The 27,174-nt window shown below is 37.5% G+C and overlaps 2 protein-coding genes across 3 annotated transcripts in view; one reads left to right on the forward strand and one right to left on the reverse strand.

Annotated features, from left to right (window-relative positions):
- The window catches only part of LOC127509386 (multidrug resistance-associated protein 1-like), a 22,705-nt gene extending 12,128 nt beyond the window's left edge, over positions 1-10,577 (forward strand). The window contains exons 9-31 of the mRNA XM_051888051.1: positions 888-1,065; positions 1,141-1,302; positions 1,595-1,687; positions 2,001-2,204; positions 2,303-2,449; positions 2,539-2,626; positions 3,980-4,049; positions 4,134-4,260; positions 4,343-4,519; positions 4,673-4,840; positions 5,117-5,300; positions 5,399-5,471; positions 5,569-5,686; positions 5,977-6,184; positions 6,274-6,584; positions 6,674-6,873; positions 6,959-7,085; positions 7,162-7,263; positions 7,377-7,523; positions 7,608-7,766; positions 7,869-8,035; positions 8,127-8,321; positions 8,415-10,577. Of these exons, the coding sequence (XP_051744011.1) occupies positions 888-1,065; positions 1,141-1,302; positions 1,595-1,687; positions 2,001-2,204; positions 2,303-2,449; positions 2,539-2,626; positions 3,980-4,049; positions 4,134-4,260; positions 4,343-4,519; positions 4,673-4,840; positions 5,117-5,300; positions 5,399-5,471; positions 5,569-5,686; positions 5,977-6,184; positions 6,274-6,584; positions 6,674-6,873; positions 6,959-7,085; positions 7,162-7,263; positions 7,377-7,523; positions 7,608-7,766; positions 7,869-8,035; positions 8,127-8,321; positions 8,415-8,523 (3,514 nt within the window). The 3' untranslated portion in view covers positions 8,524-10,577. The remainder of the gene's footprint in view (positions 1-887; positions 1,066-1,140; positions 1,303-1,594; positions 1,688-2,000; positions 2,205-2,302; positions 2,450-2,538; positions 2,627-3,979; positions 4,050-4,133; positions 4,261-4,342; positions 4,520-4,672; positions 4,841-5,116; positions 5,301-5,398; positions 5,472-5,568; positions 5,687-5,976; positions 6,185-6,273; positions 6,585-6,673; positions 6,874-6,958; positions 7,086-7,161; positions 7,264-7,376; positions 7,524-7,607; positions 7,767-7,868; positions 8,036-8,126; positions 8,322-8,414) is intronic.
- Positions 9,490-27,174, reverse strand: part of abcc1 (ATP-binding cassette, sub-family C (CFTR/MRP), member 1) — a 22,650-nt gene continuing 4,965 nt past the window's right edge. Inside the window, exons 9-31 of one of the 2 annotated variants that reach the window (XM_051888049.1) lie at positions 26,703-26,880; positions 25,807-25,968; positions 25,619-25,711; positions 25,324-25,527; positions 25,041-25,187; positions 24,715-24,802; positions 24,394-24,463; positions 23,402-23,528; positions 22,503-22,679; positions 21,161-21,328; positions 20,894-21,080; positions 18,494-18,545; positions 17,937-18,075; positions 17,546-17,753; positions 14,388-14,698; positions 14,009-14,208; positions 13,755-13,881; positions 13,575-13,676; positions 12,317-12,463; positions 12,010-12,168; positions 11,379-11,545; positions 11,093-11,287; positions 9,490-10,943 (exon numbers count right to left, since the gene is read on the reverse strand). In XM_051888049.1, the coding sequence (XP_051744009.1) occupies positions 10,835-10,943; positions 11,093-11,287; positions 11,379-11,545; positions 12,010-12,168; positions 12,317-12,463; positions 13,575-13,676; positions 13,755-13,881; positions 14,009-14,208; positions 14,388-14,698; positions 17,546-17,753; positions 17,937-18,075; positions 18,494-18,545; positions 20,894-21,080; positions 21,161-21,328; positions 22,503-22,679; positions 23,402-23,528; positions 24,394-24,463; positions 24,715-24,802; positions 25,041-25,187; positions 25,324-25,527; positions 25,619-25,711; positions 25,807-25,968; positions 26,703-26,880 (3,517 nt within the window). In that variant the 3' untranslated portion in view covers positions 9,490-10,834. Of the gene's footprint in view, positions 10,944-11,092; positions 11,288-11,378; positions 11,546-12,009; positions 12,169-12,316; positions 12,464-13,574; positions 13,677-13,754; positions 13,882-14,008; positions 14,209-14,387; positions 14,699-17,545; positions 17,754-17,936; positions 18,076-18,493; positions 18,546-20,893; positions 21,081-21,160; positions 21,329-22,502; positions 22,680-23,401; positions 23,529-23,931; positions 23,951-24,393; positions 24,464-24,714; positions 24,803-25,040; positions 25,188-25,323; positions 25,528-25,618; positions 25,712-25,806; positions 25,969-26,702; positions 26,881-27,174 lie in introns of those variants that run through there. The other variant, XM_051888050.1, reaches the window with a different exon arrangement.

The raw sequence follows: 27,174 nt of genomic DNA on the forward strand, positions 1-27,174 counted from the left end.
TTATGTTACAAAAATTCTATTTAACGCATCTTTGCTGAATAAAAGTATTCATTTATTTAAAAAAAAAAATCGTACATTACTTCTTTTGAGTGGTAGTGTATTTAGAGCGTTGACTGCTTTACTACAAAACCTTACTGCACTAGACGAGCTCTAAAGTCAAATGTCATAAAATATCCTTTAAAAATATTTTTCATTACTAATCATGTAAAACCAAAACATCTACAGTATGTAAGGGGCAGTTTTTTATTTTTAGATAACACATGCCAATTATGTAAATGTTTAGACCTTTGGCACATTGTAAAGTGTTGTGCAACAAAAACAGACATTTGTAAGAGGAATCTAACTATGTCTATGAACTTATTGCCCTTTCTCAGTATTGAGTGTGAACTCAATACTGAGTTCACACTCATCGCCCCACCCCCACCCCCCACATCCTGCTGTGGTACAGCCACACACTGTTAATTTTGTCCCAAACACCATGACGCTTATGAGAGTCTGCTCTCTGCAGCATCATATTGTTTGTGGCTGAGCTCTGAAAGGCAAAGAAACTGCAGTTAGAGCATCAAATTAAGCCTCTCTGTCTGGCATATGACTAGCCAAGAGCACTGTGGTGGGTTCACTGCTGCAGAACCACAGGAACTGTAGCCTTACTACCATCAAAACACCCCATATTACAGTGATTGTGCACTTTGATGCATGTACCTGGGATTATTGTATAGGCTCAGCTGTATTAGGTCCAAGAAGGCTCATATTTTTTGTCATAAATTATGCTCAATCCCTCTTTTGGTTTGGTTATGCTCAATCCCTCTTTTGGTTCAACTCATATATAAGTGGTGTGCTACTGTCTGGGTTTCAGTAAATCATGATGTCTGTTTCTTGTTTTTCAGCCTACTGCTCGGCTTTGTGAGGGATGAAGATGCCCCCTTGTGGAAGGGTTACCTCTTTGCCTTTTTGATGTTCCTGTTGTCTTGTCTGCAGTCCCTGTTCAACCATCAGTACATGTATACCTGCTTCACAGTGGGCATGAGGGTTAAAACTGCAGTTATGGGCCTAGTGTACAGGAAGGTAGGTTTTTGAACTGTTTACTAACAAATGCAAAGATGCATATAACAGTTCTCACATTCATTCTGGTCTCCACAGTCTCTGGTCATCAACAGCGCGGCCCGTAGAACATGTACAGTTGGAGAGATAGTGAACTTGGTTTCGGCGGACACCCAGAAACTCATGGATTTCGTGGTGTACTTCAATGCAGTGTGGGTGGCCCCGATTGAAATCGCCTTATGTCTTTTCTTCCTCTGGCAGGTGAGAACAGATGCTTCTACTGTAGAAATAAAGATGGACAGAATTTATGTTCATGTTTTTTAAAATATGTTGGACTGTTACACTATCAGAAAAAAACACAACAGCTTGTACACCTAAAAAGACAACTTTGTACCTTATCTAACCCCAAAAGGTGCATGTTAGCACCTAATAGTAGTAATATGTAAGCTAATACTAATGTTTTGGGGATAAACAAGGTACAAAGATGTTTGCTCATTTTTTCATTGAGTGCAGATCTAAAATTCATTCATTTCAATGTCTCATCCCTGTACAGCGTCTCGGCCCGTCTGCCTTGGCTGGCATCGCCACTGTGATTCTCATCTTCCCTTTGAATGGGTTCATTGCCAAAATGAGAAGCAAGCTCCAGGTATCATCCATGTTGTTCAATGGAGTCAAATAGATGATATTTCCATGATAATATTCGTGTTGGTACAGTGTCGTCCTAGGAACTTCATGTCTACAGATCATTTAAAACCTGAGCATGAGGACAGTCTGTGTAGTTCTGTCCATAAAAAACACAGGATTTTGCTTCGTTGTAAAACTGAAATGTCTTTATTTGCTTTGACTGAAACATCCAAAGAACTGAAACTTGCCCATATTGGATTCTTTCTGGTCTTGTAAACAATTTTTCTTGCATGATTCTCAATTCACATGTTTTATAACCTGTTTTCTGCTCTCAGGAGGTCCAGATGAAGTACATGGATGGCCGCATTAAGCTTATGAATGAGATTTTGAGCGGAATAAAGATCCTGAAGTTTTACGCCTGGGAGAATGCTTTCAGAGAACGTGTTCTTGGCTACAGGGAAAAAGAGTTGAATGCTCTGAAGAAGTCACAGATACTTTACTCCATATCCATCGCCTCCTTCAACTCCTCCACTTTCTTGGTACATTTCATAATTCTTGGATGATTTCGTCATATCAACATATTAATATTGTCCTAACAACTGAATCATTTTAATTTTGCACACCTCTTTGCCTTCAGATTGCCTTTGCCATGTTTGGGGTGTACGTGTTGATAGATGACAAGCATGTTCTGGATGCTCAGAAGGTCTTTGTGTCCATGGCTCTCATTAACATTCTCAAAGCTCCACTCAGTCAACTGCCCTTTGCTATGAGCACTACCATGCAGGTGAGCAGCAGTACTGTAATTCAAACATTTGAACGTGCATTTATAATAGTGCATTTGCAAAGAAATTTTAAGATATCTTTGTTTCTAAGGCTGTGGTTTCTCTCAAACGTCTCGGAAAGTTTCTCTGTCAAGACGAGCTGAAACCGGATAGTGTGGAGAGAGCTCCCTACAATCCTGGTGAGTGCATTAGCTTGTCATTGTTTTCAAACTTTCCTGAAGCTTATAAAATGCTTTTGACATAAAACATTTCATAAGCCTCAGATGACCAACATTGTTACACGTGTTGAGCAATAAAGATATTTTTCCCTATCAATGTGATGGTGAAATCCTAATGCAGGAAGCCATAACAAAACCCAACATCCAAAAAACAAAAATAACGAGATACTGATCTGCCAAAAAAGGCCCACCTTGAAGAATATTTTTGCAGTTCTTCTACAAGACATTCCCATTTGTGCAGGCTGTCAGAGACATTAATTTAAATGCTGTAATTCAGCAAACACTACAAGGAAATTGTGTGGCTATGAGGTGGGTGTTGGTAGTGGCTTTAAATGTGTATGATGACTTCATGCAGTGGTCACTGGAAGGGGATTTTCAGCTTTGGAGCTGTAATTATATTTCTATAACTTTTTCCACATTTTTATGTGTTAAAGACCTATTTTAAAATGTACTTGTTAAAAATACAACTATTTTGCTTTTATATCAAAGGTCACAGAGAAGTTTTTGCTTCTGTCTTTCTCTCTACTTCATCCGAATATTGGAGACAAGTCAGTAATATCTCATGGATGACTGTTAAAAAAAATGTATTGAGCAAAATAATTATAATCACCCTATTCCCTCATTAACTTGTGGTATAGTTTTGTGAACCTCAAATGCAATGAACACCTAAAGGAACAGTTCACCAAATGTACTCCCCTTCAAGTCGTTCCAAATCTGTATGACAGACTTTCTTCCATAACCAAAAGGAAATATTCTGAAAAATGTGCTATCTGCTATTTACAATTAAAGCTAAACCTTTCAAGCTTCAAAAAAGGACACATAAATATCATAAAGCAGGTCCATATGACCCATGTGCTATATACTAGATCATAAAATAGCTTTTTGTAAAAAATAAATAAATAAATAACCCAATTTATTTTGTTATTCATGGATAACCGTCCTAACCAGTGAGCTATTAACTTCTGCAACAGTCATTGAATCCGTGAGCTGAACTTGAGAACCAAATCAGTCTGACATGGAGAGATTTTTTTTTAATTTTCATGGTTTTCAGTGAAAATAATTTTAGTCTATGTCTCTCTCACAAAGCTACCATGTCTTCAAAATATTTAAAACATAATGTGATTGTCTAAGAGTTGTATGGACCACTTTTATGGTATCTTTTTTTTTGCAGCTTGAAAACTCTCATTCATTGCAACTGCACTGAAAAGAGCATGGGAAAATCTTCAAAATGTATTAAAATATTCTGCAGAGTAGGGAAAGTCATACAGGTTTGGAACAACATGAGCTCAGCTCATAATTTCCTTCTTTTGTCAGATGTTGATAGTGTTGTTATTGACGATGGCACTTTCAGCTGGTCTAAAGATAGCACACCATGTCTCAGGAGGTAGGTGCCTTTGAATATTTATTTGTAGATCCACCATTTCTAAGCATATGAAGACAATAATCTGGCAACGATTCATTCTTGCAGGATCAATGTCAAAGTGCAACGCGGTTCACTGGTGGCTGTGGTAGGTCATGTGGGCAGTGGAAAATCCTCTCTTCTGTCTGCGATGTTGGGAGAGATGGAAAAGAAAAGTGGCCACGTCACAGTTACAGTAAATCATTCAGGAACATTATTAAAATATATTGGTATCATTCACATATTCCACATATAATTTTGCTAACACTTTCTTTCAGGGCTCTGTGGCTTACGTGCCTCAGCAAGCATGGATCCAGAATGCCACTCTTAAAGACAACATCTTGTTTGGACGTGAGAGGAAAGGCAGCTGGTACCAGAAAGTGGTGGAGGCCTGTGCTCTCCTACCAGACCTGGAGATCCTACCTGGAGGAGACTCGACGGAGATTGGAGAGAAGGTAAACACAGTTTGAGAATGATTGTTACAACATGCCTGAACCAGACACGACAGAATAAAGTGAAAAGCTATAAAAAATCTAATTATTTTAAATGTCAAATATGCAGGGTATCAGTGGAGTGAAACTCCCACTACATTTTTACAATATTCACAGGGGCTGAATCTGTCAGGAGGTCAGAAACAGAGAGTGAGTCTGGCACGTGCAGTCTACAAAAAGGCTGATATCTATCTGTTTGATGATCCGTTGTCAGCTGTGGATGCACATGTGGGGCAGCACATCTTCGAAAAGGTCATTGGACCTAATGGAGTTCTTAAAAATAAGGTAAAACTTAAAAAATATAAGTGAGATAAACAGAATATGTGACCCTAAAATCTAATATGTGAAATGCTACATTCTAAATTGAAGTAGGAAAAAGGATAGCGAATCACAATTTAAATTTAAATGCTAGGGAGTAGAATTAAAATAAAATGAAATTCAAAATCCAAAGTGTAATTTTAAACTAGAAAGGCAAAAATGGATGGATGGATGGATGGATGGTGAATTTCTTTGAATTGCAGTTTAGCAAACTTCTCTTCCTGTCAATGCTTGCTAAAACAGACTCGTATTCTGGTGACCCACGGGTTGAGCTTCCTGCCCCAGGTGGACCTGATCCTGGTGATGGAGGATGGAGAAATCACAGAGATGGGCTCTTATGCCGAGCTTTTGAGCAGGCAAAACGCCTTTGCCAATTTTGTTAAAGCCTTTTCTGTTAGCGAACGCAAGGAAAGTACCACCCACAGAGGTAAGATAAAAAAGATTGAGTGTCCAGCTTAACAAATGACTAAACTACAACACTATTTTTATGTTAACAGTTTAAAATGCAGATTCACCTTGTTTTAGGGACCAGGAAATCAGTCTCTCGTCTCAGCATGACAGACTTCTCAATTGACCTCTCGCAGGAGCAACTCATCAGGTAACCAAGTTTTGAAAATGCAAATGCAACAGTTGTTGAAGAATACATATTCACCTTTCTGTCATTTTTTTTTTTTTTTTTTTTTTTTTTAATGAAGTGGAGACATGGGAAGTGCCACTATACAAACCATGGAGGCCATATCTGACAATGAACAGGAGCAGGACCAGGAGGAAATTGGGAGACTGACCCAGGCTGACAAAGCCCATACAGGCCGAGTAAGTAATAGAGCCACATTCACAGACATTGCAAACAATGGGTAAATGCATCAAAATATATATTCACATGCAACTCAATACCAGAAGCCAAAGAATTGGATTGAAAGGTCAATTTTAAAGTTCAGCTACAGGTTTCATATTCTCTCGTGTCACCACAGAGATCTAACTTTAACCCCTGATTACAGGCCTTTGAGTTTCATTGTTCCGAACACCATAATATTGCTTGAAAGTGCACTATATCATCTAGAGAGCTGTTCCTCACACATTCTTCTTTATAATGGGTCACATAGGTGAAACTGGAGCTGTATGTGGAGTACTTCAGGACCATTGGCCTTGCCCTCATCATCCCCATCATCTTCCTCTATGCGTTCCAGCAGGCTGCCTCACTGGCCTACAACTACTGGCTAAGCCTGTGGGCAGATGAGCCGGTTATAAATGGAACTCAGGTCAACACAGATCTGAAGCTTGGTGTTTTTGGAGCTCTCGGTTTTGCACAAGGTTAAATATCCTTTATATTTCTCAACCAGCACTGAGTATCCTTGGGCTTTGTATTGTTCTTGATCATTAACTGCAATGTCATATTGCAGGAACTGCAATTTTTGGGACTACTGTGGCTATTTCACTTGGAGGAATAATTGCATCCCGGCATCTTCATTTGGACCTTCTCAACAATGTACTTCACTCTCACATGTCATTCTTTGAGAGTACACCCAGTGGTAATCTTCTCAATCGTTTCTCGAAAGAGATAGATGCCATTGACTGCATGATCCCTGATGGTCTAAAGATGATGCTGGGCTATGTGTTCAAACTTCTGGAGGTTTGCATTATCGTGCTGATGGCAACTCCTTTTGCAGGAGTGATCATACTGCCTCTGACTCTCCTCTATGCCTTTATCCAGGTATGCTACTATAGATCGCTTAGCAGGCAAGAGTATTATAACAAGAATCACCAGTCATTTATCTGACATCTATTCACCTGTGTTTTCAGAGTTTCTACGTGGCCACGTCCTGCCAGTTGCGTAGACTAGAGTCCGTGAGTCGTTCACCCATCTATACTCATTTCAACGAGACAGTTCAAGGAGCCAGCGTGATCCGGGCCTTTGGTGAACAGCCTAGGTTCATCCTAGTGGCTAACAGCAGAGTGGACCACAATCAAACGTCCTATTTCCCGAGATTTGTGGCCACCAGGTCAGATTCAGTCTTATTCATTCTTTGTTACTGGTCATGTCATTCAGTCTAACTCTGTACAATATCTTTAATGTTATTCCAAAAGGTGGCTGGCAGTAAATCTAGAGTTTCTGGGTAACTTGCTGGTCCTTGCTGCAGCTATTCTCTCTGTTATGGGAAGGGCGACTTTAAGCCCTGGAATCGTGGGGCTAGCTGTGTCCCACTCTCTCCAGGTAGGGATCTCATTAAGAAAGTCAAAAGGCCACACATGTTATTTTCAAGAAGTTCTCAAGAAAAATAACATTTCAGGTAACTGGGATCCTGAGCTGGATTGTGCGGGCATGGACTGATGTAGAAAACAACATTGTGTCTGTTGAGCGAGTGAAGGAATATGCCGAAACAACAAAGGAGGTAATGTTGGTTTGAACCCTTTGTTTTCCCCATAAATTCCTTTATGCAAAGTGACCAAAGTATATTTTTACATTCATTCTTGAGGTCACTAATTCTGTCTTGGGTTGTTTCAGGCACCATGGACATTCGAGGACAGTCCACTCCCATCACACTGGCCCAGGTCAGGATCCATTGGATTCCAGGAATATGGACTTCAGTACCGCAGGGGTCTTGACTGGGCTTTGAAAGAAATTTCTCTCAGTATTAATGAGAGAGAAAAAGTAAATATAACATCTGGAGGAAATGAACACATTTTGTGTCTTTATTTTTAATTATGTACTAAGCCGTTCATCTAATCCACTCAGGTTGGAATTGTGGGAAGAACAGGGGCTGGAAAATCATCTCTAGCTCTCGGAATCTTCCGAATCCTTGAGGCAGCAAAAGGAAAGATCTCCATAGATGGGATAAACATTGCAGAGATTGGACTGCATGAACTGAGGTCTCGTATCACCATCATCCCACAGGTACACCTGAAAATGGAAAAAATATTTAATAGCATTGACACAAACGTAAAAAAAGATTTAATGATTGAGTGCTTTAATTAGAAACCTCATATTTTGCCCAAGGATCCAGTGCTGTTCTCAGGTTCCTTGCGTATGAATCTGGATCCCTTCGATGGCTACACTGATGAGGAGGTGTGGAGAGCTCTGGAACTCGCACATCTCAAGAACTTTGTGTCTGGCCTGCCTGACAAACTCAACCATGAGTGTTCAGAGGGTGGAGAGAATCTCAGGTACAAGCTCTTGACAAGATTACTTGCTCTTCTTGGCAATGTTCTCTAATACCTGATCTGATTGTTTCTGACTGAATATTCTGGGCTTCAGTTTGGGTCAGCGGCAGCTGGTTTGCCTGGCTCGAGCTCTCCTCAGGAAAACCAAGATTCTGGTTTTGGATGAAGCCACTGCAGCTGTGGACCTGGAGACAGACAATCTGATACAGTCCACTATCCGAACTCAGTTTGAGGACTGCACCGTTCTGACCATCGCACATCGCCTCAACACAATCATGGACTATACAAGGTGCAAAAAAGTACACACATGTATTTTGAAGAAGAATACTATTATGATTTCTGACAATGTTCTAACTCAGTCCTATTCAACTGTTCCCAACAGGGTGATTGTGATGGACAGAGGGCACATCACAGAGATGGACTCTCCATCCAATCTGATCTCTCAGCATGGTCAGTTCTATCGAATGTGCCTGGAGGCTGGGCTAGTGTGATCCTTCAGAAGAACCACCTGTGACTGAATCAATTCTTCAGTAATGAGAGACTATGAAAATAATGGTGCAGAACATCTCACCAATACACCTTCTGAGACTACCTTTTCATCACAGTATTTACCAAAGGGCATGTCTTGCCTTCCCAATCAAGAGAAGCACAAAGCTCAGCATGAAGAGGTTTTGCCTGTGATAGCTGCTCTACAAGAGCAGGTGTCCACATTTTCTCCAGTATTACAGAAGCGGTGTGCTTCCGCATTCTCCTGCTGATTCTTTAACTGACGTCTGAGATGCTGAAGGAACAGACTGATTTTCTCATGTCGTCAACAATCTCATCTCAGAATATGAAGACTTGAGTAACATTTACTTACTGCAGAGGTCCTTCGGTAGGTCAAAATAATGCACATGGTCAGACAGTGTGCATAGCCATGTTCATCTCTCACTGCTGTCAAAGAGGAAGTTTGTATTCTTATAGATCCTGACAAGACACAGCTGTAGAACTATTTCTACTTGACAATTCACAATTCTACTTGAAGAGTTTATTAATCATCATGTCAGCACATTAAACCCTAAATTAATTCCCATTAAGGTGAAAAATGCATCTATTTTAAGCTATTTATGACGTGAGAAACATCCTTTCATGTTAAAAACAATGCAACACCCACCCTTATACAGAATTTGTCTGTTTTAATACTAGTGCTTTTTCCATACTCTAAAACTTTAAATCAGTATTTATGTGTTTTGTACTGTATGATAACTGTATTTTTTATATATTTATAACATTTCCATGCACACTTAATGTGTGACTATCAGACTTGAAAATGCTCTTTTTATTCTCTGGACAGCTTCAGTAAAATAAATGTTTGTAGTACTGATTCAAATAATTGTTTTCTTTCTCTCTCTGACAAAATAAGAAATCAGGTTCTTAAAAGGTTAAGTACAATGAGAAAAAAAGATAAGAAAAAGGGCTCTTTACAAAAAATTTATTTATATTTCTTCTTTACATATCAGCTTGATTTATGAAACTAAGTACACTTAAAACTAGTGCATGTATGCAAATATCAAATAATAACCTTTATGCTTAAATACAAATCATATGTAACAAATCATTTTTTCAATTTTTTTTTTTTTGTCTTCATTTAAATCCATCTTTGTCAGTTGTTTAAAAAAAAAAAAAAAAACTGATTGACCTTGAAAATAAATCAAAAGGCTTAAATGATCTAGAGTGGAGGTACTGATGAATGAAACAACATGGCGCACTCAAGTGTACATTCAACAGATATATGGTATACAGCACGCAGAGTGAAGCACACGGCACACAGCTGGTTTAGGATAATTCCTACTAGTTTTAAAAACAATATCACCCCCACCAAAACTGGAAAAAAAAAAAACACACTGGTGTGACTTTTTTTTTTTTATACAGAACAATAAGTGCATTCATTGTTTTTGGTGAAATGATCACTGAAAAATAATAACAGTAAACGGATCATAAATCAAATACACCAGCTAAATACATTCACCAATGAAAGCAGTAGGCCAATGTAGCCTCTACTGCATGATACTGGTAAGACGAGGCTTAAATGGGAATTACCCAGTAATAAATATGTTATACGATAAAATAACTTTATATGAAAGAAAAGAAATTTTGTAACAGATATTCTTAAAGTACAAATAAAGTTTAACTGAGAGAAAACAATGGCTATCTGGAGATGAAACTCAAAAGTCTCTTTTTATTGAACTTTTCTTTGATGATGAGAATAGCTTAAAATATTAACTTTGGCTCGGGATGAAGCCCCTCACGGTCATGGAGGGATTTCCCAGCAGCTGTTTGGTCAGTATACAACTGACCATTGCATCAATGGTACACTGAACAAAGAAACTTTGTTCTTTACTCCTAGTGAAATAATGTTGCAAACAAAGGTTTTCATCACTAACAATAAACCACTAGCAGAAAGAGTGTGGCTTAGTGGTAAAATGAGAAGTCTTTCAAATGAAAACTGACAACAAATACACGGCTATGAAAAAAAAAAAAATAAAAAAAATAAAAAAAAATCAAACTAGTTTCAAACATCCCAAATGATGGCATCAAACAACCTTCAATGCAGCAAAACCTTTAAAATTTGAAAACGGAGGGCTACAGTAGCTGAGGAGCATAAGAATGGAGTGGTGTCATATTCACACTGTGTGCGTGTGTGAGCTCCAGGCCCACAGAAGAGGTACCTTCAGAGTCAATGTCTCGCCAGGTTCACTCTCCATGGCCTCTACCCAGTGATATGTCCTAGATGAGCAGAGGGCTCTTTGGCCCCTCTAATTATCAGACCAAACCTGAGTCTTTGGCCATCTTGTAGAAAATTCCCTTCTTGGCAATTAAACTGGATGGAGAATCAAATTCCGCCATCTGGCCTTTATCGAGAACCAGCACCCTTTTGAGAAAATATCAAATATTTATTAAATATTATTATATTATAATAAAATGTGTTTTATATTATATTTTATTGTTATATATATTTTTTTCATTTAATATTTTTGCAGATTCATTATTCCAAAAACAAAGAAGAAGTATGCAGATTACCTTGTATAGTCCATGATTGTGTTGAGGCGATGTGCGATGGTCAGAACGGTGCAGTCCTCAAACTGAGTTCGGATAGTGGACTGTATCAGATTGTCTGTCTCCAGGTCCACAGCTGCAGTGGCTTCATCCAAAACCAGAATCTTGGTTTTCCTGAGGAGAGCTCGAGCCAGGCAAACCAGCTGCCGCTGACCCAAACTGAAGCCCAGAATATTCAGTCAGAAACAATCAGATCAGGTATTAGAGAACATTGCCAAGAAGAGCAAGTAATCTTGTCAAGAGTTTGTACCTGAGATTCTCTCCACCCTCTGAACACTCATGGTTGAGTTTGTCAGGCAGGCCAGACACAAAGTTCTTGAGATGTGCGAGTTCCAGAGCTCTCCACACCTCCTCATCAGTGTAGCCATCGAAGGGATCCAGATTCATACGCAAGGAACCTGAGAACAGCACTGGATCCTGAGATAGTAGGACAAGGTGGATATAAATATAAAAGACAAACAAAAACAGTGTAGTTCAGTTTTCATTGGCAAGTTAACTGCAAAAATAAAATCATTATATTCTGAAAGGAAAACAATGGAGGCCCGCACATGACATGCAGAAAAAAAAAAGTAAATTGTGTGCACAATTTGCTATTTTGTTCCCTCGATTTGCTAAATCGTCCGCATGATTTAATAATTCATTCCCTCAATTTATAAATCATGCACATGATTTAGCAAATCAAGGGAACAAATTATTAAATTGTGCGCACGATTTATAAATCGAGGGAATGAATTAGTAAATCGTGGACACGATTTAGCCTACCATTTTTTCCTGCATGTCATGTGCGGGGCTCCGTAGAAAACAACGATGTGACAACTGTATTTTTGATAACAGCAAATGAGTGACTTAAATGAGTGTTCATGCCTACTCAAGCACGATACCTGAGGAATGATTGTAATTCTGGATCGTAGCTCATGCAAGCCCAGCTCAGCAATGTTCACTCCATCTATACGGATCTCCCCCTGAGCTGCCTCAATGATGCGGAAGAGCCCTAATGTTAGAGAGGACTTTCCTGCTCCTGTCCTACCCACAATTCCCACCTAAGCAAAACACACAAATACTATATATACACATGATTGACTTTCTATATTTATAGGAAAAATAAGTGAAAAGATTCCTAAATGATCATTGTTTATTGATAAAGTCAAAGCATGAACAGATTTTGGATATTGAAATGGTTTCACGCACTTTTTCTCCTCCCTCTATGTTGACCGAGATATCACAAATAGCCAGCTCTAAGTCCTCTCTGTATCTCAAGCCAAAGTTGTGGATTTCAATGTGACCAATGGTCGGCCAGCCGGCAGGCAGAGTTGAATGCTCCAAACTCCATTCAGCCTGTGAACAGACACATCAATACAGCACAGACCAATCATATCTCAACAATCCATCTTTAACACTGAAACAAGAAGTAAATGAAGTTAACTTGAAATACTTGAAATTGTCATGAACTATAACATTTCATAGCAGACATCTAATACTGTTTTAATCTGCTAATATTTCTAATTACACTACCGTTCAAACACCAGGGCTGTGTTTATTTTACAGTAAAAAAGTAATATCTTAAAATATTATTACAATTTAAAATAACTGTTTTCTAGTTTAATATATTTTAAAATGTAATTTATTCCTGTGATGCAAAGCTGAATTTTCAGCATTCAGAATGATCCTTCAGAAATCATTCTAATATGATGAATTGATGCTCAAGAAACATTTCTTATTATTAATATCAATGTTGAAAACAGTTGTGCTGCTTAATATTTTTGTAGAAATTATGATACATTTTTTTCAGGATTCTTTGATGAATAGAAAGTTCAATAATATTTATTTGAAATAGAAAGCTTTTGTAACATTTACATGTATTTACTGTCACTCTCGATCAATTTAATTCATCCTTAATGAATAAAAGAATACATTTCTTAAAAAAAAAAAAAAAAAATTTACTGACCCCAAACTTGTATACAATTAAATGTAACATTTAATAAGTGTATGTAATACACATAAGGAATATGGCATATTTGTACTTTAAAAAAAATGTATCTGTCACACTGCAGGTCCATTTATCATGAACTAGTAAAGAATTTTTTTTTTTTTTTTTTTTTTTAGAAATGATAAGTCTTGACCAGTGGTCAAGTTACCAAATGGTAAAAATTGAACAGTTACAAGATCTCAGATAAACACATTCCCTTTATACATTCATATAAATTTTAACCTAAAATCCTCATGTTGGCAAAGAAAAAGTCCATGGAAACGTCATATATCAATTACCAAAATTCTTTCTGGAAACTAGTGCCTCATCTTGTACATAAACTATTCCCCACCCCTCTCTGTGCGCTAACTGTTCTTATCTCTCTAGTACAGTGTGAGATAAAGAAACAGGGCTAATCACAGATTGGACTCTACAGAAGTACAGCATGAACACACACAATCTGCCTGCTGGTGCACTGACCTCTTTCTCTGTATCTCCATATTCCTTCACCCTCTCCACCGCTACTATGTTAGTCTCCAGCTCAGAGGACATCCGCACCAACCAGTTCAGAGATGCTGTAACCTGTGTGAAATACAAGAGTAGTAAGAATTTGGGTGGACATCTGCCCTGTATCTCAACATTTGTAGATGTCAGACTGACCTGCAGTGCATAGGAGATGGAAAGCCCCATGATTCCTGGACTCAGACTGTCCCTGGCCATCACAGCAAAAAGCGCTGCAAACGTCACAATACAATTCCCCACAAACTCCAACCTCACCGCCAGCCATCTGCAGGACACAGAGGCACAAAGACACAGAAAACATCAACTTTCTGAACAACAAAACGCTAATACATCTAAGTTAATGAGACCTAATACAAAAAAAAAAAACCTAGTGAGGTTCTGTGAGTTCTCACCGGTTAGCTACAATGCTGGGGAAATAAGCTTTTTGGTTGTGGTCCACTCTGCCGTCACTCTCCCTGATGAAGCGCTGCTGCTCTCCAAACGCTCTGATCACACTGGTTCCCAGCAGCGTCTCATTGAAGTGTGTATAGACCGGAGAGCGGCTCACAGACTCCAGTCGTTTCAGTTGCCGTGAAGACGCCACGTAGAAACGCTAACAAAAATGGAAAAACCACATTAGAGCAGCAACTCTCTCTCTCTCTCTCTCTCTCTCTCTCTCTCTCTCTCAAATCTTTTCTATTTGAATGTAAACTACTGATACAACATTATATTTTAGCCTAGAGTTGCTAGCCTATCCTAACAAGCATTAGCAAGGTAAAATAACTGACTGACTTGTACAAAGAAGTACAGCAGGCCCAGAGGGGGGATGATGATGGCTACCAGCGGCGTGGCGATTAGGATGACAGCGCATGAGCCCAGAACATTAAACATGGAGCCCATGAACATTTTTATGATGCTAGGGATGACTGAATCAATGGTGTCTGTCTCTTTGGCAAATCGATTGACCAGGTTGCCGCTGGGTGTGCGTTCGAAGAAAGACATGGGCGATCTCAGGACATTGTAGAGCATTGTCTGGTGCAGGTAGCGGGAGGCTAAGATCCCACCAATAGACACCGCCACAGAATAGCCGAACACTGCAATGCCTGCAACAGAGAAAAGAAAAAAGAAAAAAAAAAAAAAAAAAAAAAAAAAGTTTAAAAAGCTGGCTTTTCAGAATCAAATTAGTTTGTGGACCAATTTACTAAAATAATAATAAATAAAATATACATATAAAAATGAACTATACAGAAGTAAAACAAAAACAAAATTTGGATACAAAAAAAGGATGTTTAATTGCACTAACTGAAAAAAAAAAAAATGTATTAAATTAACAATATTAGGGGCTATAATTTAACATGTTAGTATTTTTAATTTGACCACTGGTAAAAAGTTTAATTGAAAACATTTCTTGCACAATTTTAACACTATTTTTAAATGTTCACATTTCAAAATATTAGTTTTTTTTTTTTTTTAATACTATCATTATTAATTGGCAGTTACGTTTAACCAAGTGCTAATGAAATAAAGATTTAAAAAATAAAAATAAAAAACTTTTAATTTTTGAAAAGCAAGTATTTATTATTAATTATTTATTATTGTTTTTAAACAAAATTCTGAAATGTTTTCAATTGAAATATTCACAGTGAACTGAAATATTCATGTTAAACTGCAGCCCCCAAAATGTTTTGTTTTTTTTATAGTAATTTTTTTTTTTTTTTTTTTTTTTTTTTTTAATGAGTGCAATTCAATATGGTCTTTGGTCTCAAAGACTTTTATCCCAGTATACCAAATAGCTATGGTGTATGAATACAGTGGTGTAGTCTACGTGATACGCAGGTATACGCTGTATACCCACTAGGAAAGTTCAAGGATTTCCGTATACCCACTTAAAAAAGCACGAGGATATGTAACATCCAATAAATCACAATAAACTTTGTGGTTTGTTGCTTTTGACATGAAACAAAGTCTCATATTTCAAATTCTGCCCATTTTACTTCAAAATAAAAAAACCAAAAAACAAATACTGCTTTGGCGCTCTTCAATGTGTAGTGAGATCACTGTAGTTCAAGAGAAGTGGCAGCGTGAAGCGCGCGTGAACTGATCCTCTCCTCCGTTTTAACACCAGTTACAGCGCGAAATAAACATGAATGAACATCTTAAGGTATGTTAAAAGATAGTACAACTTAACGAAATCTGTATCATGTCTTGTGTAATCCCTTAATCAGTGTTTAAACCGCGGAAAGACGTTAATAACAGTAAACAATGTCACGTAACGTCACATTTAGGCAGAACACACATATTCAGTGACCATAAACTTGTTAGTCAGCTAGAAAAATGAACTCTAGAGAGGAGCATTTAGCTAAATATATGCACCATATAACATATTAATTACAATTTTATTGTTCTTCAATAGCCTATATAATGCATGTTTGAATAAATACGTCAAGTTGACAGCCACCATTTAAATGTCTATATTTCAAAAAACGAATTGGAGTAGAAATAATTTTAAAGTTAGAAGGCATATTATTACCTTATTATTATAAAAATTTCCTTGAGTGTAATTTACGTTTGTATACAAATCAGTTCATTTTAACCTTCAATATTAATGTACCTACTGATTCCCATTTATATTTTACAGCATTAGTTGAGAGATTTTTTTTTTCTTGAGAAAATTTGCCATGTAGGCTACTGTAGCCTACCTGATATACAGTATATCCAAAATAACTGATATCGAATCAAACTGCAAGTTAGTGAATTGAAATGCATAACTATGATGACAGATTGGCAGGAAATGGTGCAAAACAGAAAACAAAGTCCAAACAGTGTGATATTGTGACATACTGATAAGCCTCATCTTTCCATTCCTGTATTTTAAAACAATGCTGGGTTAAAAACAACCCAAGTTGGGTTGAAAATGGACAAACCCAGCAGTTAGGTTTAAATGTTTGCCAAACCTGCTGGGTAGTTTTATTTAACCCAACTATTGTTAAAAAATTACTATATGGATAGCTTAAAATGAACCCAAAACAGGTTGGAAATCAAAAATCAGACACATAATTACTAGAGGCAACAATAATAATCAAAAGGTGAACATTTATTTATAAACAATTTAATAAATGTTCATTCTTTAATTATTATAATTAATATTAATAAATGTTAATTTCCAACATATTTTGGGTTCATTTTAAGCAAGCAATACAGCAATTTTTACACAATAGTTGAGTTAAATAAAACTACCCAGCTGGTTGGGCAAGTGGTTTAACCCAACCACTGGGTCAAAACAACCCAGTTGCTGAGTTTGTCCATTTTCAACCCAACTTGGGTTGTTTTTAACCCAGCAGTTTTTAGAGTGTAATAATAGTTGCAACTTGCACTCTTAAATGTGCAATGAAACTTGCCAGCTGAAAAAAACCTATGCTCCAGGCATCATATTCATTTAACATCTAAGGCTAATGTAGATCTTAACTGGCTGAGTTATATTGTGATTGACACTAAACTGTAGAAAATCAGTCCAGAGTCTCTCCAGCTGTCAATGTCATTGGCTGTTAAAGTCTTGTGTTGCTTATAATAAATTGACATGTTGATAACACACACATAAGCAGTCTTTCGGAATACTCTCAATTACATGTAGCCTAGATCAGATGCATACATGCATTAGTAAGTGTGGCGGTGCTTATAGGGTGTCACTCTGGGATGGGTGCACATGAGGCTGGGAGGGGAAAAAAAAAAAAAAAAATCGGTATACTCACTACAAAAAACTAGACTACACCACTGTATGAATATATCTATATAACTACATCTAAAAGCTTTACTTTGGTAAAACTTTTAAGAAAGTTGTGTAATGCACTTGACCTTGAGTACAAGTAGTCAACAACAGCATTCATGAATTTAAAATGCAAATTTATGCAAATCATACACAACCAACTGAATGTGAGTTCTTTTAAAATCACCTTGTGAGAGTCCCAGGGCTCCGTACACCCCTAAGCGCATCTCTCTGTTGGGCTGGGTGTTGTTGATAACAGGGTCATCTGTCCAGAGACTGAGCCAGTAGTTTGAGCCCAGAGAGGACAGATGATGACAGAAGAACAGAAAGATACTGAAGACGGAGAGGGGCAAGCCGATAGCCTTCATGTACTCCCAAAACACAGTTAGCTTCACCTGCAGTGCACAACAAACATCATTCACGAAATCTCAGAATCAAACGGAACCAGTCAGTTCAAGGGACACAAATTAAGCCTAGACATGATTTTGAGAGAAACTATAGAACATAATCAAGAACAAACAACATGTCCTCAGGGAATCATGCTCTCACATCCTGATATAGAGAGGGCTGAGTCATACCCTGCCAGTGTTGGCCTTGTCTGCCTCGGTCAGTCGGGCAGATTCTGCAGATTTGGTCTTCTTTGCGTCAGCAGCATCATTAGGTTCAGTCTTCTGTATTTTACCTGTGCCTGCTGCATTAAGAGCGTTCTGACTCTCCCTACAGGACAAAACACCAGGTTAGTCAATAATGTCAAAATATTATTACTACATGATTTAAATGTTAAATGGTTGTTACATATTATACGGTGTCCTAATCCACCGTAACATGACATTTTAGTATCTAACACAAACGAGTGAGTGCGCATATCTGATGCACTGGGTTTACATGGTTTCTTCTTGGTTTTCGTTCTGATGGACAGCATTTGGAATTCATGAGAAATGTAGCAACGACCGATTCAGTGACTCATGGTTCTCACGCAGGAGGAAATTACCAGTAAATAACCAGTTACATTTCACACTGTTTCCACACTAAGCTGCCATATGACTTCAAAAGACATATACAGAATGTAGCTCACAAATCATGACTCGCCGCTGAACAAAGAAATGAATTAGAAAAGACATCAGGGATCCCTTACCCCAACAGGGCAGCAGGCCCCCCATTCTCGAGTCCTTTCCGTGGGACTGAATCTGTGGATGAGAAAATATTGACTAAATCAGATAGAATTACATTAGAATTACATGCCATTCCATGTCCATACTTACACCACTGACTCCATTCTAACACCATTCAACCTTTCTCACTATTATGTGTGTCATGTCATTCAAAAGCACCTATGCAACAAACAACACATTTTTTTTTCAACATTTTTTGTAATCAAGCAGCGACTAAAGCATCGGTCTGCCCTTGAGTACAAACATCTACATTTAAAATAGCAGTAAAAGGCCAATTAATAATTTGCTTCTAAGCAACCACACCTCTAAGGCCAGATGAAATGAGAGACAACACCACAAACACTAAAGCAATGTTTATAGGCTCAGAGGTGTTGGTTATGGTTAGAAGAATCACCAGCAGGCTGTGCTATAACAGTTCCCAGCATCTCAGACATATGGAGAACTGCCACAGTGACAAGACTGGTGAAGGTCAAAGGTTGAAGCCCATTCACAGTGCTCCATTCTAGCAGAGAGTGATGAATGTAAATGTCCTACACACACTACAAAGACCTTTCCCTGTGTGTCTGAAATGAAATGATCTTATTTACAATAATCATGTGTCAAATTAATGCTATTTTAATTAGTGAATTTTAAAGAACTGTAATAACTTAAGCCCCGTTTCCACCGCAGGAACTTTCCCCAGGAACCTTGGTGTACTTGGTGCGTTTCGACTGCAGGAACCAGGGTCTAAATAAAGTTCTGGGTAAAAATTCTCCCCTCAAAAAGTACCTGCGCGCGAGGTAGTACTTTTTCAAAGTTCAGGAACTTTCGGGGGTGGGACTTGGGCGCAGAACATGCTGATTGGTTGAGTTCACGCAGCATTTTGATTGGTTAACTGCACGTAGCATTTTATTTCAACCACTATTTTTAAAAGCCTGATGCGGTGCATGCAGTAAGAGTTGTTTGCTATTCGAATCAACATTGAAGTTTAAAAATACGACTGATGAACCGACGACGAGGTTCAGGCTTTATTAAGCTAAATATATGCGGAGGACTAAATCCAGCAGGAACTGGAAAGTTGTGTGCAGTCCTACGTCACCAGACTAATCTTCACAGTACTTTAAACCGCTATGGAAACGCAGACAGCAACAGGTCTGGGGGGGAAAAAAGTTCCCAGGAAAAAATGTTCCTGGGACGAATTGTTCTGGGGAATTTCCGTAGAAACGAGGCTTTATATACTTTGTATTTTATATATTTAAATTACTTTAGACCATTTCATTAAAAGCAGCCTGTGATGGCATAAAGACGTTGAATTAAATGACTTTTGATGTTAAAATGCAAATGTATAAATGTTCAAATGTATGGGGTCAGTAAGATTATAAAGAAATTATTACTTTTATTCAGCAAGGACACATTAAAATGATAAAAAGTGACAGTAAAGAATTACAAAATATTTCTATTTCTATTCAACAAAAAAAATCCTGAAAGTTTCCACAAAAATATTAAGCAGCACAACCGTTTTCAACATTGATAATAAGAAATGTTTCTTGAGCACCAAATCAGCGTATTAGACTGATTTCTGAAGGATGTAAATTCAGCTTTGCCAAAATATATTAAAAATAGAAAACATTTATTTTAAATTCTAATAAAATTTCAAAATATTAGGGTTTTTACTTTATTTTTGCTCAAATAAATGCAGCCTTGGCAAGTATAAGATTCTTCTTTAAAAAAAAAAAAAATCTTACCAGCCACAAACATTTGAATGATAGTGTATGTTCTCAAAAGTTCTCATTAAATCACATTTATGTTGTGTGCATATTAGTAACAACTAGTCAGTTGCCTCATTGTTCGGCTCTCAAGTAGATATGCGATCAAATTATATTACTGTGAAAAGGAGTACCACTTACTCCATCAAAATGGAGCACAGTGCAAGAATGTGTAACAGGTAAATTTAGGGTTGTGAGCTATAGTCCAATGGCAATGACGTGGGAAAGTACTAAAGAATCTAACTCATTTTGCACTTTAAGTATTTCAGGCCTCAGACCAGCATAATAAACCCTACTCTGTCATGCAGTACATGCAGACCTATTCAATTTATATGGCCTGGGGACCAATTACACCCTCAAACCTTCAGATTTCCCTTTTTCGTCCTCTGCCTCCCCTCCCTCTTCTGAAGAGCCAACAGAGGGGACACAAAAAAATAGGAAAACATGGAGATGAAGACATATAGACAAACAAAAAGAGATTTTTCTCTAGATGTGGATAACTTGGGGCAAAAAAAAAAGATCACATGCAATGTGAACAATAGTAATCATTCAGAGGCAACGGCTTTGTAAAAGGACAGATGCATGAAAGAAGTCCAGACATGAGGAGGCCAGCCTCACCTCCCACTGACTCCTCCTCCTCCTCCTGCTCTGTGTTGGAGTAGGTATGCAGGAACTCAGCGAAGGCGCCCTGTCTGTCCAGCAGCTCGGTGTAAGAGCCCATCTCTGTGATTTCTCCATCCACCATCACCAGGATCAGGTCAGCCTGGGGCAGGAAGCTCAGTCCATGGGTCACCAGAACCCGAGTCTGAAGAAACACCATGCGTGATGTGAAATGTCTATAAGAGATGTATACATATTTAGATAATATATGGGAAATGGCCTTACTCTGCCCTGTAGCAAGCCCTGAGGTCCGATGACCTTCTCAAAGATGTGTTTTCCTACATGGGCGTCCACGGCGGAGAGCGGGTCATCCAACAGATACACAGCACAGCTACAGTACACAGCCCTGGCCACACTCACCCGCTGTTTCTGACCTCCAGACAGATTCACGCCCTAAGATTACAATGTCACACGATTAACCCAATTACCTGTTATTATATATTTAAATAAAGACACCAGAGGTGAATAGGGTAAAAAATTCCCCATTCTTTAATCACAGTACATTGACACAATTGTTTTGTATTACAAGTTTTCTGAAATGTTCTGTTTAAATATGCAAATGATGCATTATTTAAATAAATATATAGAAATTTGCATACATTTCCAGAACAAAACTCTAAACATTGAATAAAGCCAGTTTCAAAATTGTTTCATTTTGCTGACATGCTGTCAAAAGCCAGGAAAAAAAAAACTGTTTTTAAGGATAAAATGTTATATAAACCAGGCAAATGACATAAAAACAAACCCCTTTAGAGACCTCATGTAGACCCACCCATTTTCAGCATGGCGCTCGTTGTGTTCTGTCTTCCGGTTTGTATTTCCACAGGATGAAGGTAGGATCTTATGGATTTATGAATGAACCGGTCGTTTTAAAATCTGCTGAAATTGTCTACGGACATTTGTTACGATATCTCCTTTAAACATTACAATGCTCATGATAACTTTTGTTAACTGTACAATTAGTAAATCCACTTCTCCAGCTGATTACTCTTCGACAGCGATGCCATAGAAATATACAGAGCTATCGCAAAAAGGGAAGCTCAAAGACAAAATTCTAAAGATTACTGCATTTCTCTGGCGCATAAGGTCTATAAAAACCTTTAGAATATACAGTCAAACCAAAATTTATTCAGACACCTTGAACATTTCACACATTATCTCAGTTTATTCAATATAGTTTAAAAAAATGGTAATAAAATATGACAAGATCTCAGAGTTAAACTGTGTCAGAAAAAATTAATCTTAATTATGTCAGATAACACTTAAGCAAAACATGGTCAGGTCAAAGTGTCTGAATAATTTTTTTGGTTCCAAATTTTTATCAATTTTACTGGCAGTCCACTGTATGAAGAATTTTTGGGTATAATATGTCACAGTTTACTTTATTTTGCTAACTTCACTTACATAAATGAACTATAGTGTCCTGCACCCACTAGTAAAAATATACCAAAAATATCAAAAACATCTGAATAATTTTTGGGTTGACTGTAGATAGGAATAATAACGAGAAGCTTGTGGGTATTTGTATGAGAGAAAGCATAAGAATCATTCTAAAATCTATGTTTACCTTCTCCCCAATCTCCGTCGAGTCTCCTCCAGGTAGGATCTCCAGGTCTGGTAGGAGAGCACAGGCCTCCACCACTTTCTGGTACCAGCTGTCTTTGCTTTCACGACCAAACAAGATGTTGTCTTTGAGGGTGGCGTTCTGGATCCATGCTTGCTGAGGCACGTAAGCCACAGAGCCCTGAAAAACAGTCAGACACTCAATGTATCTCTTTATTATCCCATTATTACAGTTATCCAAATACACAGTGGGGACCAAAAGTCTTGGACCAATTTGAAAATGTGACATCTTTTATTTAAACCTTAAATATCTTGAAATTGTCTTCAAGAAATCAAAACAAAGAAAGGTTATGACATACAATGTCAAGCATTTCAGATTCTGCACCATTCTAAATCAAATAAGTATATTTGGGATATTGATCATGTGATGGTCAGATGTTCTTGCTTCCATTGAAGCACAAGATGCTTTTTGGATTATTTTCAAATCATGTGGAGTTCATGCAGCTCAAGTGCTGCTGTCATTAAAGGGGAAGAAATCAAAGACATTATAAAGTTCAAGTTTCATTACATTCTTATGAAGCTAATTTAATGTATTGATGTAATAAAATATTATGAAATATTTAATGATAATATTTTAATATAAAACTATTAACATATTTAATATATAGTAAATTAAATGTAATACATAATAAAATATGAAATTCATATTTATTAACGCATTAATAATGCAAAATAGAAGCATTTTTCCTAGTGGTCTGAGCCCCAGTGTATATTCTATTAAACTTAAATATAACATGGCACTCAATTCAAAGAGACACTGTTTTCACATTTCACATTTTTCAAAACCATTTCAGGCAGTCTTACTATTAAAAAAAAAAAATACAATGTAGCTTGTGTCTTTACCTTGATTGACACATTTCCTTCTTGCTTCTGCATCTCCCCCAGCAAAGCTGAAAGCAGAGAGGATTTCCCCGAACCCACATGCCCTACCACAGCAACGAGAGCCCCCTCAGGGATACACAGATTAATCCTGAAGAGAGAGAGAAACATGCTGACGAACAGTTCAAACACCATGTGGACACAGGTGGCATTGTGTCAAAAAGTTATAAAGGCGTTTCATTCATTCATTCATTCATTTATTCACTCATTAGTATTTCTTTTTTCACTTCATTGTTGATTGAAGATTATGGGCAAATCCTTTAGAGTGTACTGATATTAACAACTGAATTTACAGTGAACAATGATGCAAGACAAATTACATGGTTTAATGCATGATTTGAAGTAGATGCGGTAGAAATCAAGCTAAGATTAAAAGGAATTCGGCAACCCAAATTTCATCATCCTTCTCATTAATATCAATGGAGATTCACCAGATTACATTTCTTCTGGCGATTGACGCTCTCCTGTATCGGAGTTCATGCACATGTACTTGCCTGTCATGTCGTCAGTAGCCCGTTTCACTGGTTCTGCTCTATGTAACCGCAATATTCAAGTCAATGCTAAAAGTCATTTTGATGCATTGAATATAGTATAACTACATTTGTGTAGAGTACTATATAGGGCTGGGAATTGAGAAACAAATAAAAAAAAAAAAAAAAAAAAAAAAAAAAAAATCAAATGAATTTCATGACATGGTTATGTGAATGGTTCTTTATTGTAATAAATCGTACTTCAAACAAAAGTGAGAAACATTAAAATGTTATCAAAAAATATTGTATTTGTTTAGTTAGGACTAAGTGTTGAGGGAGGGTGGTGCTTCTGCGAAAGTAATAAAATAATTGTTCATGGAATCGTTCATTTGAAGCAGGATCTTAAAATTCCATACAATTCCCATCCCTAGTACTCTATAAAATTGCTATTCATTGTATCATCTAGTACTTGCAAAATGATGTTACCTCTTCAAAGTAGGAGGGTCGTCTTTAGACCAGCTGAAAGCTCCGTCCACAATCCTGATGCAGTCAGGAGCTGAATGAGCAGGAAACAACAATGAAGTCTCTTAAGTGAACATCAAAACACTTTGATACTTTGACTTTAAACCCACAGATTCAATGAACAGCTGTGTTACTCTCTCATACAATACTTTTCTTCTGTCTGTGGAAACTGCTTTGGGACTGCAGAGCTTTGAGTCAAACAAGCACGGCATCCTAAAACAGATGCTGAACACGGCACATTGGTTTTATTGTAAATTTGAACTGCTTGTGAATCACTGGACTTACATCCAGTGATGGCTGGCCGCTCCACACTGTCTTCATCCAACTCCTCATGGGACAGAAACACACGCAGACGTTTCATAGACACACTGGCCTAAGGAGGCAATAGATTTCTCAGTCATAAATCAAAATTAGGGAGACAATGATTTCCTGGATCACCGTATTAACATTCATCTTGCTTGAGAAGATGCTCTGGGTCCAAAACCTTTTGAGCTCTCATAACATAAACCATATTCTTATTATGAAGTTTACAAGCAGCTTAAAAAAAAAAAAAAAAAAGAGAGAGAGAGAGAGAGAGAGAGAAAGAGAAAAAAAGAGAAAGACAGTAATACCTGCACCATGCTGCTGATGACCATGGGTAACATATTTAGAGGGAAGCGCAGGATGTTGAACAGAGCCAGAGAAACAAACGCCTTTTGCGCATCCAGAATATTATGTTCATCCACTAACACATATACTGCAAACGTGGAGAGGGCAACCTTTGTGAAAGAAACAAGATCACATGAGTGAATGTCTCCACAACCATGAGGTAGCAACAAAAACAATGGGCATAACAAAAGAGCCCATGTAAGATTAGAGCTGTAATCAAATGATGCACTCAAAGGCACCACCTACCAAAAATGGTGCGCAGACCCAAGTAAAGGTGGACACGGCACCAAGGTAAGCAGTCTTCTTGAGCACCTGCAATTCACTCTCTCGGATGGCAGACACTTTATCTTTGAACGCCAGTTCCCATGCGTAGAGTTTAAGCACTTTAATGCCATTTAGCACCTCGTTCATAAGCTTGATCCTATTGTCTTTGCTTTTCATTTGGGCAACCTGTGAGCGAGCGTGTCAGATTAAACAATGATGATCTGATTAATGAAATTGAAGCAAATAAACCTGTCGGGCAGGAAAAGAGGTTAAAAACCTGATAGGTTTTAGTTTTCATGGCAATGACTGCATTTATGGGAACCATCAGCACCATCACAGCAACTCCAGCAAGCACAGAAGGACCCAGATTCTGATAACAAGAGAGTAAAAAAACAGGTATTAGTGATGTATAATGAAACGAGCACACAAATTAAACAAGGCAAGACCCTTTGTTTGGACACATACCTGCCACAGGAAGTAGAGGGCCAGGATAACCTGCAAAGGTGCCGACCAAATCATGTTGATATACGTGATGAGGTCCATAAACCGCTGTGCATCTACAGACATCAGATTCACAATCTCTCCCACAGTAGATGTTCGACGGGCAGCATTGGTAATAACCAAGGCCTAGACAAAATCAAGGGAAACATTATAATTCTACACTACCATTCAAAAGTGTGAAGTCAGTAAGATTTTTTTTTATTACTTATTACTAATTAATACATTTATAGTGTTATAAAAAATATATTTCGCTCAAACAAATTCAAATAGATGCTGTTTTGTATTTTCTTGTTTACCAAAAAATCATCCACAAAAATATTAAGCAGCACAAATGTTTTCAACATTGATAATAATGATAAATGTTTCTTGAGCATCAAATCGGCATATTAGAATGATTTCTGAAGGATCATGCGACACTGAAGACGGAAGTAATGATGCTGAAAATTCAGCTTTGCATCAAAGGAATAAATTACATTTTAAAATATATTACAATAGAAAATAGCTTTTAATAATATTATTGTTTTCCCCGTATTTTTGTTTAAATAAATGAAGCCTTTGTGAGCATAAGAAACTTATTTCAAAAACATTTAATTTAAAAAAAATCTTGCCAACCCTAAACTTCTGAACTGCAGTGTATATGCAATTTAAAAGTGAGATTCTGTATTGTATTAAAAAAATAATTTCAATAAATAAAATGTTTTTTGTTCTGGGAGTTAAAGTATGACACATTCACATTGGACAATGCATTATTCAAAGTTTATTGCTCTAAATGTAAAGAAAGTAACAAATACTCTCTAAATGTCCACAAACACCTTATTACACCATGTTATACACATTTTATCAATCAAAAGTCCACTTACTTTCCTATATACGGCACCAACGATGGCCGTACGTAACCTCATGCCAGTCACAAAGCAAACGTGAAAATATTTCTGCAGAATGAGGGTTTGCACACAGGTACAAACAAACAGCAAGGTGGTGTAGAAGTAGCCAAGCCAAGTGGGGGCACTTGAATCATTCACAAACTGGATCAGCAGCCTAGGATATAAAAGACCAAACTAATGTGAGAATAAATTGATACGTTAATCCTGTTTCATGTAGCAGCAGAATGCAGTTCTTCTGCATTCAAGTGAAAGGAAAGTGAGCAAACTGGTTAAAGGCATGAGGATTTAACATGGTCCAATGCACAATTTGATGGCACGACTTCCAGCATGCCAAAACGAACTCTTCACTGGAGCTCTTTTTAAGAGCAACAGCTGTTGTTATGACAGTGTGGCGTTCCCACAGAGTTAAAGTAGCTTCTAACCACATGACTGTGAAAACGCAGGGGGA

This window comes from Ctenopharyngodon idella, chromosome 3, assembly GCF_019924925.1.
Source record: "Ctenopharyngodon idella isolate HZGC_01 chromosome 3, HZGC01, whole genome shotgun sequence".
Lineage (NCBI taxonomy): Eukaryota > Metazoa > Chordata > Actinopteri > Cypriniformes > Xenocyprididae > Ctenopharyngodon > Ctenopharyngodon idella.